At 33.7% G+C, this 13193-nt stretch overlaps 2 protein-coding genes across 2 annotated transcripts; one reads left to right on the top strand and one right to left on the bottom strand.

Moving 5' to 3' along the window:
• The first annotated feature begins 2378 nt into the window (after window positions 1-2378).
• Window positions 2379-5014, top strand: LOC100778569 (50S ribosomal protein L18, chloroplastic). The gene is made up of 3 exons (XM_003546486.5): window positions 2379-2689; window positions 2873-3034; window positions 4772-5014. Exons 1-3 carry the CDS (start codon window positions 2513-2515, stop codon window positions 4919-4921), a joined length of 489 nt encoding a protein of 162 aa, XP_003546534.1. The 5' UTR covers window positions 2379-2512; the 3' UTR covers window positions 4922-5014.
• Window positions 5015-7215: 2201 nt separating this feature from the next.
• Window positions 7216-10674, bottom strand: LOC100306524 (uncharacterized). The gene is given in 5 exon segments (NM_001249340.2): window positions 7216-7381; window positions 7489-7546; window positions 7699-7870; window positions 7999-8104; window positions 10402-10674. Coding segments are annotated over 5 exon segments (606 nt in total). The 5' UTR covers window positions 10524-10674; the 3' UTR covers window positions 7216-7233.
• Between the last annotated feature and the right edge of the window lie 2519 nt (window positions 10675-13193).

Here is a 13193-nt window from a genome sequence, read left to right as displayed (position 1 = left end):
TTGACAAGCCACATCGACTTGCAACTCTCACATTCGTCAAGGTTACCATGCCTGATACAGGACAACACTCATCCATACTCGAGGGCTTGACAAACTTGTCACCCTCTCCTTGTCAAGATTACTACCCCAAACGTTAGACAAACTCCCTTGACAGGGGACAATCTACTTTGATACTAGACAACCTCTTTCGCCCGCAAGTCAGTTTAGAGCTTGGGGGCTAATGTACCATCCATGGCCCACAAAATCTATGTGGGCATCCAACATGGCACCCGGAGACATGTGTCCACCCTCCATGTCAGCCCTACTACAAGAGCATAGACGTTTGACCCTTAGTAGTCGGGCTTCCCAACAAACAGGTTATCTCTAACCTAACTAATATTCAAATGTATTTGAATATCTTATCTATTGGCAGGTATTAAATTATCTATAATGCCACATTATCTACAAGGTATGATTATCTTCTACCTTTATTTATAATTCAAATGTTTGTCTCTAACATTATCTCTAAGCTCCCAACTATTATCTATAAGCCGGGAATTATCTACAAGGCTACAACAACCCCTACAAACAAGGACCAGCAACCACGCTCAAACTACTATAAACACAGGTTCCATCGAACCACTCTACACGACCTGCTCACACACTCAGCACACAGCAACAAGCTTGTGCCTCTCTCTCTCTCTCTTTCACTCATACGAGCTCCATTATAGCATATATTTGCTATACTCTCCTTACACATATTCTTACTTAAGCATCATAGTCATTTGTTTTCCAGGTCCCCCTTCCTATCAAAGGCACCTCTCCAAGCCGACGTGTGAAGTTCGAGACCCCACTCAACCACATCCATCCTGACGTGTCACGGTTCCAGATTTTGGTAAGCACATAGAGTGTGATTTATTTTTTATATTGCCTCCTTATAAATAGTAATGCAATGAAACACAATTCGTATTGATACTTATGATTTAGCATTAATCATTAATTGTAGCCATGCATAAATATTTTTTTTTAATTCATAGAGTGTGTTTGTAAAGACAAATATCACAAGAAAGGGGATTAAATTGTGATTTAAAAAACTTTAGAACCTTTTTGATGAAAAATAAAGTTACCGTTTGAAAAATAACTTTTTAAAATAGATAAGAAATTTTTCACAAAAACACATTCAGACAATGAACACAAATTTTACAAAACAAAAGAGTTTTCAAACAATCAAATTCAAACCCAAGGTTAGTTTAGACGTAAAAAGAGTAAGAGAATAAACAAACACAAAGAGTTTATATTAGTTCGTCTCAACCACCAAGACTACATCCAGTTCTTGTTAAACCATCAAGTTCCATTAACTTTTCAAAGTTATAAGTATTATGTCGCTGTCACTTCTGGCTTTACATTTCAAGCTCTACACCAAGCTTAAAATAAACCAATATTCTTTTTCCTACCAAGCCACTGGTTCTATACAAATCAAAAGATTTGTGGTTTGATTGCTCACTAACTAACTCTTAATTGTCTTACAAATAGATATATAATCCACTTAATCTTTTTTTCTCTCAAGGTGTTCTAGGTGTTTTGAGAGCTTTACAATCTTTTAAAGAATATAAAGAGAGCTTTTTACAAAAACAATTTGAATGTTACCCCGTAGGTTTGTAACTTATGTTTTTAAAGCTTCTAATATTTATAGGTATTCTTCAACGAGTGTCCATTGGAGCATCTAATGCTTGAATTAAATGCATGTACTTCTTCATGTTAAAAAATCACTTTTGTTGCTTTCATGTAGAATACTTCAACAAGAAACCACTTTCTTAGTGTCATAACAGGTTTGTCACACCAAAGCACGTCTTTTGATGTATTTAGGTAACTTTCAGAACTTGAACTTCATTTAAGCTTCATAAGATTCGATAGATCCTAGAAAAATGTCTTGAAACAAAATTATCAATGAAAAAAAAAGATGAAAAACATAACATTGCTATATAAGAAGACTAAAAAGGTATTTAAGAATAAAAAATACTCAAATATGTTTTTTTTTCTTGAAATAAAGTTATATATTTTACTTTTGATGCTTAAATATTTTTTGCTTCACTTTTAGTATCGGTAAATCTTTTTTTTTATCCTTGTTATATTGTCATAAATTCTTTTTTGTTTATATTCAATTCTTACATATAACAAATTATTCTATTATATCTATTTTTGCATTTTAATTTCTTTGATATTTTATTCAATTTGAATTAGTCACTTTAAAAATATTTGATACAGACCAAATTAAAAAAGTATAATTTTATCAGAATCAAAAGTAAATATTTTTTTTATTCACCAAAAAAAAATATTTTTTTCTTCCGAAAAGTAAAATAAAATATGACTATATTTCAAAAGAGGAATGACATATATTTAAGCCAAAGAAAAAGAAAAGTATTTGAAGTATGCCTGGAAAGCAAAAGTGAGGGGTAGTGGTAGAAGGATAAGGTGACTATAAACCGTGGAAACGGTGGTGTAGTGTGTGAGTGTCATTGTGAAGTTGGAAACAATGCTAGCTTCTTCGCTCTCCTTCCTCCATTCTTGCACATCCCCCTCTTCCTCTTCCTTATTGTCAATTTCACCTCCAAACCCCAAACCCTCTCACTTCCTACCTTTCGTGGTCGAAGCCAAAGACAGGACCCGCAGGGAAGACAGGACCGCTCGCCACACTCGCATCAGAAAGAAGGTCATTCACTCGCTTTCCCCTTTGCTCTTTGTGCAATTTCTTCCCTATGGCAATATGCATGTATACTAATTATTGAGGGGTTTGGAACCCACGAACTCTTCCCCCTTCGACCCTTCGACCCTTCAACCCTCCTTTCCAGCTTCTAAGTCAACCTTATAACTCGTATCAATTTTATACTGTCAGGTCGAAGGGACGCCCGAGAGGCCGAGGCTGTCCGTGTTCCGGTCGAACAAGCATCTCTCTGTGCAGGTGATTGATGACACCGCAATGCGCACGCTTGCTTCGGTGTCGACAATGCAGAAGACGGTTGCTGATGAGTTCAACTACTCCGCTGGCCCTACAGTTGTGAGTTCTTTAGATAAATGCTGTTAATGTGCTGTATTGTTTTCAGTGTTTTTGTGTATTAGATGGTGTTATAATTTTATTGCTGCCTGATTGGACTGTGTTGTCAATAATTATGCTGAAAATATATTGTCTGTGTTCAGCAACGATAAGGGGATTGATTTCCCATTTCCTGATTGAAAAGGCTATGCTTTCTTAATAAAATTAGAGTTTAATGCCTATGCACTGAAAAGTGTAAAACAGTTTTACGCTATCAGTGTATGATCCTTTTTTCTCATAAAATTAAGGGTTAATAGCATTTTTTGTCTATGTAAAATTGCCAATTTTTTTTGGTTTTTGCCCCTTACATTTAAAATCTCAACTTTTCATCCTGCATTTTCTAAATACCCAAACTTTCATCCCTGAGTCTAACTCTGTTAAGTTACTAGTTATTGGGCAGTTTCATGGTTATCTGTGTAGCAAGTGGGGCAAAATCTGCGTTCCATGACTAGTATGCCTGTTAGAAAGATCACAAAGTAATTGTGTACTGAGAGGCAAAAATTTGAGTATTTAGAAAATGCTAGGACTAATTGGCAATTTCATAGGGAGGAAAAACACCATCAACCCTAAAATAAAATACCAATTTGTGGAAAAGAAATTAGTACTTAGAAACTCCGTTCAAAGAGGAAACAGTGTGCATGTAGAAAGGCATTGTTTGCTGCCCTCAGCTTCAGGTGGGGATGGTGTGCATCTCAAAGGAGGATGTATTACAACTGCATGTTGTAATTAGACACTACTGTTGTCTTTTTCTTTCTCTCTCTGTTTTTTAGTAAACTCAATAGAATAATACCTTTTACTTATAGCTACAATATTTTTTCTTGGATATAGATTTTAAATTTCATGTTTTAGCAACTGTACCATTGAAAAATATTGACGGGGGGATCCCAACTTCAGCGCATGACTGTATTCTAGGAGATTCGTCTCTTTCCTATTGAGTTTAGATACTGAGGGAAACCAAAAAAATCATGAAGAAGGAATCTTTGGGTTGCTTAGGTATAAATATGTGTGTGCTTTTGTAGTAATCATTGTTAAGTCAGCTACATCAGTTGCTGCAGTTGAAGGCTCTATTGGCAACCTCACCATTAGTGGGGTAGTGAGTTTCTTGGCAATGGATTCTTGCTTAACATGAAATAGTTACCTCTTATGATTTCATGATGATGTGCTTTCACCATTCCAATTTAATTGTTTTGTTTTTATTTGATTCACAACACTATATATACTTACAGAAGCAAGAAACACTTACATCTTGAAGTTCATCTCCACTTACAGTGGTAATAACTAATATGTTACAAGTAAATTATATTTTTAACTGACCATCAGGGTTCATAGATTTTCTTATTTTTCTCAAATGTGTTAATGTATACAAAAAGCAGGATGCAAAACGAGTCAAACTGAAGTGGCTACCCAACAGTGGACTTTACAATGTTTTATTAAAAAATAATACTCCTCAATCTATGTAAAAATTCAATTATGCTAATTATCTTCAAAACGTAATTGATATCTGCACCAAAACAGTTTTAGCATTCAGATTCTGTTCATTTTGGTCTTAGAAATGTCTAATTCAGCATCATATAAAGATATTGTTTTCATTGGTTGTAATGCCACTGTCTTCTTTGTGTAAAACATTTTCTTGCCATATCTTTTTATTTTTCTCCATATACTGGATGATGGTCATGATCCTTTGAATTTTTTTGGCTTCAGGAAGTAGCAAAGAGGATGGGTGAGATCATTGCAAAATCCTGTTTGGAGAAGGGGATCACAAAGGTTGCCTTTGATCGAGGTGGATACCCATACCATGGCCGTGTTCAAGCACTTGCTGAAGCAGCCCGTGAACATGGCCTAGATTTCTAAACTAAGTAGTCTCTTTCCTTTTTATTCCATGTTTAAATTTGTAATGTGAGGCTTCAACAATTTTTTATAATGGCATTTCCTTATTTCCAGTGACTGTTATGATCCAATGGCTCCTATTCATCTATCAATTTGTTTTTAGCAGAAGACTGTTTTCCTCCACTCATCCTAAAAATGTAAGCTGTGATTACATTGTGTTCGACTCTTACAATCAATTAAGTGTTAGATGAACACGTGACCTTTAGAAGATGATAGGAAGCAGAAAAGAGACTGATTCATTTCAAGCTACTGCTATACTGTTAGTGTTATAGAATACATGTAATTTGAATTTTTGGGTAGTGGGTATCACTCAGTTTAGCCAGTGGTATATGAATTTCCAGTACCCACTTGGTCCATTTAAGCCAAAAATGCCTTGAGAGTTGAGACATCTAGCATCACATAAAACATTGTCTCTGCCAGGGGCATAATCATCAAAATGGGTGCAGCTGAACACTTTGATGGAATTGTCTGAGCCATATTCAGCTCCATCTGTTGTACTTTCCTTGACAAGATCATGCTCCTTGGATTGGCACTTTAGGTCACGTTATTACCATATCGTATTTTGTTGTTAACGCATAACTGTGTGCTGCCAGAAACCACTGGGGTAAACAATTTGATTACTAGTTCACAAGCTGAACAATCTTGGCTGTTCCTTGCATATCTGCTCTCGTTTGAGCTGGCAAAACTGCATTCATGACTGTTTCATTAGGATTTATTTTGAACAATAGATACTTAGCCAAATGAACATATTGAATACTTGTGTATATACTTACTATTATTAGATTTATAGCATCTATATAGTTAAATTCGGCATCATTAAACAAGAATTTTCTACCAAAATAAATTTCCCCTAGCCAACGCAGTTCTACCTAAGGCGCTAACCGTGGTTGGATCACCTTGTCAAAATAAATTAGTTATTTGGACTTTATAAATTACTCCTCTTGTGTATATAGGTACAGAAACATATAATTGATGTGAATTTACACATTGAACCACTTAAATTTCAGTCAAATTGACTGATTTTTCCCTATAAAACTTAATTTTTTTACACATTATATATATATATATATATATATATATATATATATATATATATATATATATAAAATCAGTTTGTTAAGGGTTTAATTACCAAATGTTATTTTTTTTAGTAATGTTACTCGTATAGAGAGTTGGCAAAAATTATGTACTAACTTTTTTGGTACTACCGAAAAATTGCACGTCTCATTGATTAAATGTATAATCCAATAGCTTGTTCTTTTCGCTTTTTTTTTATTCTTTTTTTATTTTGCCAAATACCGTAGACTTGTTTCCTCTCCTAAATATTAGCAAGTTAGTAGACAATTCTTTTAGCCACCAAACTTTGTAATTCATGAACATGTTCAAGTTATAACAAAAAAAAAAACCCAAGTATTGTGAGGATTAGGATAAAAGACCTTTGTATAAGAAACAAGGATTTATTGCTCAATTTTATTTATATATTTAATAGAAGAGGAGGGGAAGTTATTCTTTGAGTAACATTATGAAAATTATTCTTCATTTTAACTATTGATTTACTTAAAATCTAATGATTATGATATTAAATTTCATGAAAGTAAATGATAATGATAAGTAATCTAAAAGAGTTATTATTGGAATAAGTTAATCCCTCCTCTAAACAGAATATATCAAACTCAATATTATAAAATTGTAATTACAAAAGAAAATAATCTAAGGAATTTCTAATATATTTATTTGATCCACATTTTACAAAAAGAAACAGTGATGTATAAATTTACGACCCTTTCATATACTGCCTTGTCAAAATATAAAAATTGAAAGTATTAAACATTTTTTGTCTTGCATTTTAAATACTCTCAAATCTTACATTCTTGAGATTCAATTAGCCCACCAACCTCTTGAACTAATTATCATTCTTTTCTGCAAGGTAACAAATAGGAAAAATTAAGAGCTCAAAGGTGTCATAAAAATATAAGTTGGAACATCAACACAATAGATAATCAGTTGTTCACATAGTCTCATACAAGCATAACAGTTTAATATGGGTGATCACTGATAAGAACACAAAGCAAACAATCCTAGATGTGGACAGATACACACAATTTTCATGTTACACTGTTACAGACAATTTCAGGTTCAGTAGCTATGTTACATATAAAACACAGTTACAGAATTCATAACCTAATACAATTATATCAGTGTCTGTGATTCTACAAGCACACTCATGGTCTTCCACTCTATCACACAACATAGAATAGAGCAAACACTGGTTACGCTCAAGAGGCAGAGACAGTTGGCTGAAATTCCTCCTCGGATCGATTCAAGGAAATCAGTTCTGGTGCATTGTCAGCACAGAAGTTGTTCTCTATGTTGTCAGCCACTTTTGTAGTTGATGAGGAAGGATAAGGTGTCTTGCTCCCAAGCCTTTAACAAAAATAAATGAATACAAATAAGAAAATCATGCACAAAATTGGAAACTCTAAACTGATTATATATTAGATGCCCCATTAAACATGGCAAGCAGACAGTACCTATCACGACGCTTCTCAAGAAACCTTTGAAGTGAATGCCTACGTGCTATTGGGAATTCTGAAGAGAGATATAATGCAAAAGCCATGAGAGATTTAAAAGTTTGTTTCATTAAAATACCAGACAGTGCAGTTACTAAATGGTAAATGATAAAGAAGCAAAATTGTTTGAGACTATCATCTCTAAATCTAGCATCATAAAGGGAAAATTACCAGCTTGCAGCCTGCAGATGGAACTCTTCTGTGAGGAACCAATATTGTTAGTGATTCCATGTGGAGAAGAAGGCCTTGACGGAACAGGTGAAATGAGGGTAGTTTGGGTCCCAATCTTCTTCATTTCAGTGGACTTGGCAGCAGCAGCAGCAATAAGCATTATTTCATGCACCTGTTAGTAAATAAAACGATGTATGATTAGGATTGCATCATAAGTTCATAACATGTAAAGTTAGAGCCTGGATTGAAGGCACAGCAGCTGCAAGATTGATTCATGATTAAAGTGCAGCATGGGTATACCTTCTCTGCAGGGATTCCATCATAGACACAAACACTCCCATTATAGAAGATGGTAAGCTGATTTGCACTAGGAATCACTGCATCAAGTCCAGATGCTGGCACAGACCTAAAAGAGAAAATAATAAATATATAAATAAATACACAACCAAACAGAAACACACATGAGAAAACATCAGTAAGCATGAACTTGATGGATATTGTAAATTGGACTTTCAAAAATCTTTGATGCTTTAGTTTATAATAAATTTCCTCTTATATGTTCTAAATTTTTAAGTGAGAAGCTTTTTATAGTATTAAGAGAAGTGTCAAATTTTTAATTGAACTCTAAACAGCTTAGTATAAGTGCATACTTGCTTTAGCTTTTCTTAAGGAAATGATAATTTTTAAAGATCCTTCAAGAAGCTACCGATTTTTTTTCCTCACAAAATAAGCTAATCCAAATATGAACTTAAGTAGGTTTCTTACAACAACAATAATAGTAGCCTTATCCCACTAGGGACCAAAATATGTATCAATATTAACAAATTAACATGAATGCAAAAGTTTCAAGTTCTTTTGGTGATTATTGACCCTTTAAAACACACCAAAATACTGATATAAAATCAGTATGATTCACTTCATCAATTTTTAATTCCCTCATTCCAGCAAAATCCTAGGCCAATATGGAAAGTGAAGACCCTTGTTTTTTTTGGATGACCCAAGGTATCCTTTGGTCGAGAGCCAAAGACTAATCCCTCGAGATATTGACTGAAGTCCATTTAAGGGATTGACCTCTCCCAACAAATGTTTTTCCATACATACAAACCTGGGAGTTGAACCCCTAACCACACATGCTTAAGAAGAAAGGTTATCTGTCAACCATGCTACACCATGTCAGTGTCTTAATAATGTTACACAAAAAATGCCTATTAAGATTGATTATTTTCATAAACCAAACTTCTAAACATAAATCAATAACAATCAGATGTAACTTAATTATGATCCATCAGCCAATGCCCTTGAAGCCAAGCAGCTAGGAAGCACTTGAATTTGGGTTCCATTTCCAGGGCATAGTAGTTAATACACACTATAACTGAAAAGGAATTAAGCCAAAGACGTAGATTTAAGAAAAATTCAGCTTTTAATTTCATCTGAAGTAGAACTCTCTTTCCAAATGGATCCATCCATTATCCAAGTGAGAAAATAAATGCACCAAAGCTTTTTTATGAAAGAGAACCGAAGGCATTGACTTCAAAATGAGTCCCTGGTGCACAATAGAATAGCCACAAACTCATCTCCTTTCAAATATGGAGACATTTGGTTGATTGGTTGAGATAACACCATTATGATTCAAGCCATGTGGATTAAATGAAGAAATGTTTCAGGTACAATTTATGATAATAAAGTGTTGATCAAACTCAGAAAATTCTACAAGACAGCTAAAGAAAGCATCAATACTCTACAGTCTACAGTGTGAGTGTTAAGCAGAAATATTCCACCTAGAGTGCAACAAAATGATAATAACAAGTGAAAATAACAGTATTGAGGTAAATGAGTGGATAAACAAGAAAGGATATGACTAGGATTCTAGAAATGAATACATCTAATAGAAAAATGGAATAGCACCTACTAAGGAGAAGAAGACAGAAACTTGCTTCAGATGGGTGGTTGGGTTATGTGAGAGGATGAACAGAGGTTCCAACGAGTAAAGTGGATCAAAGAAAAACTTCAAGAGAAACCATTAAAATATGACCAAACGCGAAATTATCTTTAGAAAATTTAGTTTTTGATAGAGTCATATGGTATCAATTGATCTTCGTAGCAGTTTCCACCTCATGGGATAACCGAATAAGGCTAGGTTGTTGTGCCCTAGAAAATATTTTCCACCTCCATTTCCCAGAATTTCACTCTTGCAGAGGGAAAAATCATTACCCAAATCAAACAGCCTCTATCCCAAATCTTTCTCAGGTTACATAATGGCTTAATCCAGAAAATGGGTCTAATTGAAAAGTTTTCTCAATTCATCAGAAAACTAAGGGTAGGGTTACAACTTACAAGCACAATTGACATCCACCACCTTTACTTTATTTCAATTAAACAACCTTCTCTAATATACCTATCTCCAATTAAACAAAACCCCAATTCACCCACACAACATACTTTCAATTTTAATTTATCAAATGTTCACACTAAACCGAAAAGCATATGGGTCCTCTATCTCACCTTACACAAACGGAAACCATTTAATCAACACAACCACTGTCTTATTCTTCATCCACGGTTTCTCATCCACAAAAATTGTCCAAAATCAAAAGGGTAATTGCTAAAATAATAAATTGAAAAGAAAAAAAAAAAAACTGGTTTTGTGAGAACACAGTGCATGAATTCATGGAAAGCAAGAAACGAGAGTTGTTAGAAACATACTTGTTGGGTGACCCATCAGACAAATTGGTCTGGACCAGGTGGTTTTCCACCGTGTTGGAACAAACTCCTTCAGGAGGAGAAGATTCTAGAACCTCGGACTTGACAGTGACACCAGCAGCCATTGTTCGGAGAAAACGAGGGATGGATCAGTAGCAGAGAAGAGGGAAGAATTGAATGAAAGGGGTGAAATTTTGGGGAAGCGAGCGAGTGTGGGAATTTTCAACGCTCTGAGGAAAAAGCTATGTAGATTCCTGAAGCCTTCTTCGGTGGTGTGACCAACCATCAATCGCTGCCGACTTTTTTAGTAAAACATGTGTTTTTTGTGCTTTGATTTTTTTATTTTTTTATACGTGGTTTCTTTATTTGTGTCTCTTCTGGGTTTACGTCTCTCATAAGTTGCAGTCACATGGCCCATCGGAAATTTTTACTTTGACCTTTCAACTCAACCGTGATGATTTCTTCGTTTTCCTTTGTTTTATTTTAGGTTAGGTTGGTGCTTGAAAGGGGTAATATATTGATAAATTGATTCTTTAAGATAAAAATTTTAAATTAATTTATGAATATAGAAAAATACAACAGATTTTAGGAATAATTTAATAATAATTTGATTGTTAAATTTTGTAATTTAATGTTAAGTTGTTAGTTAAAAAATATAATATAATAATAAAAGAATTTCATAAATTTAATGATACGATCAATTTGTCGTATTTTTTATATATTTTATTATTAAATTTAAATTTTTCTTTAAAGATCAACTTATTACCTTTTTATTTTTTTCTTGAATTGGCAATTATTGTTTAGGGTGTTTTTTTAATGGTGTGTTTGTTTTATGGTTTGAGTTGGTGTTAGATGGAGTTTTTCTACCTTATAAGATAAAAGAAAAGCGTAGAAGGAAGATAAATGTTGATGGGCGGCATTCAGTAGGAAGCAACATGTTTAAATGATTCCCCTTACTTAACTACAATCGTATTCGGTAGATAATTTTTTTTCTTTTATCATTATTCGTTATATTGATAATTTTTTATTTTCTATAAATCTTTTTCTCGAGAGGTAATCATGTTTGAAACAAGGACATATATTAAATGTGGACACTTTTTTAGCGAAATTTTAACATTGATTCACCATGTTATGGGAGACTAATTCCTTCCTATTGACCCAACCTTCATTAGTTGTTAGATCGATAATCTATTAACCTATCTCATGGCTTTTTCTCTCTCTCTCTCTCTCTCTTTTGTTTTTGACAAAATTTATCTCACAACTATAATTGGATAATATTACAAGCAATATATATATATATATGTTAGTCTCTCTCTAACCGTCTTTAATATCTTATCCAATAATCCTGAAAATGTCTTCTTGTTTAGACAAAGTCTATGGAGGACCACTTTTGTAGGATGTCCACCATGCACAATGATTCATAACCTTCAAATTAATTTGTGAGCATTATCTTACTCTAGATCCTCAATATCAATTTTTTTCTTCTTTCTCCCTCCCCCTCCTTTGTTCATGTTCAAATTGAGAGGATGTCGGAGGGAAGACGGAGTTCCTGGAGGCTCAACAACTCTACTTTGCTCCCCGCCAACTTGCCCTAACCAATGGCAGATGTAGGTTGTGAGCAATGGGAGCAACTGATCCCACGATTTTATTTTTCACTTGAAGATATTGAATAAATATTTTTTTGCCCCCATAAAATATAGGGGTTATTCCCGTAAGACATTTTTAAAAAATATATATATAAAGAACTTAAAAAGTTATAAAAAAAATAGGTAAATAAATTGGTACTGTTTTATTTTTTATTTTTTTATAAGTATTATTTTTTAAAAGCTTATAATATATTCCATCTATAAAAATATTATAAATTATTTTTTTGTCCTCACTAAAACAAATTTCTAGATCTGCCATTAGCCTAACCATGAATGAGGCGTAGCATGGAGCTCACCTTTATTTATATGAAGTAGTTTTTTTTCATCTTTAGTCCATAGTCCAATAAGCAACCAACATAAGGTACATTCAGTGTAGGAGATATCACAACAAATCATAATAGCATTTCTCACCATTATGGTGTTATAAATCATAAGCATGACAACATTTCAACATGTGTCACAAAAATTGCAATTTTACTTATTAAAATATCAATGGCATAAACTCATAGCATGGTAGTCGTGCACAATATCATCCACCAATGTATCTAACTCAACATTTAGGGTTATTTGGATTTATGTTATATCTAATTGAATCCAATTCAAACTTAAAGTATTATTTACATAATTTTCAGTATAAAATAGTTTACCATACATGGAATGTGTGTAACTGGAGAACACCACCACTGTCAACAATGGTTGTTGTTACTAAAAGAGGTTGCGACCATAGTAGGCACTCTTATTGGGATTAGAGAGAGTGGAATATGTGCAGTATGAGAGGTGGGAGAGATGATAGGGGTGGAGGAGCATGGGGACAAGAAAGGGCAAAAAAAAAGGAGTGTTTCATCTTTCTTTTTCACGAGGTTCTTGTAACACCTTAAAGAATGTTACCTTTTACCTTCTTATATTACTAAATTTTGTAAACTTAGAACATAAGAGTATTAGAGTTAACTATGCGGAAACTAAAACTTAAACATGTATAACATAAACAAGTGTAAAACAAAGCTCTTGGCAATTATGTGCCTTACAAAATAGAACCAAGATACATACAAGATGAAATAAGTTCTCATACTTTAGGAGTTACAAAAATACTCCAATCTTCCTCCAAGCTTCTCCCATGAGGTATCCATTTTCTAACCTGTAAAAAAACAT

Source organism: Glycine max, chromosome 15 (assembly GCF_000004515.6).
Source record: "Glycine max cultivar Williams 82 chromosome 15, Glycine_max_v4.0, whole genome shotgun sequence".
Taxonomy (NCBI): Eukaryota; Viridiplantae; Streptophyta; class Magnoliopsida; order Fabales; family Fabaceae; genus Glycine; species Glycine max.
Note: the sequence above shows the minus strand (reverse complement) of the source record. Positions and strands in the feature narration are given on the sequence as shown.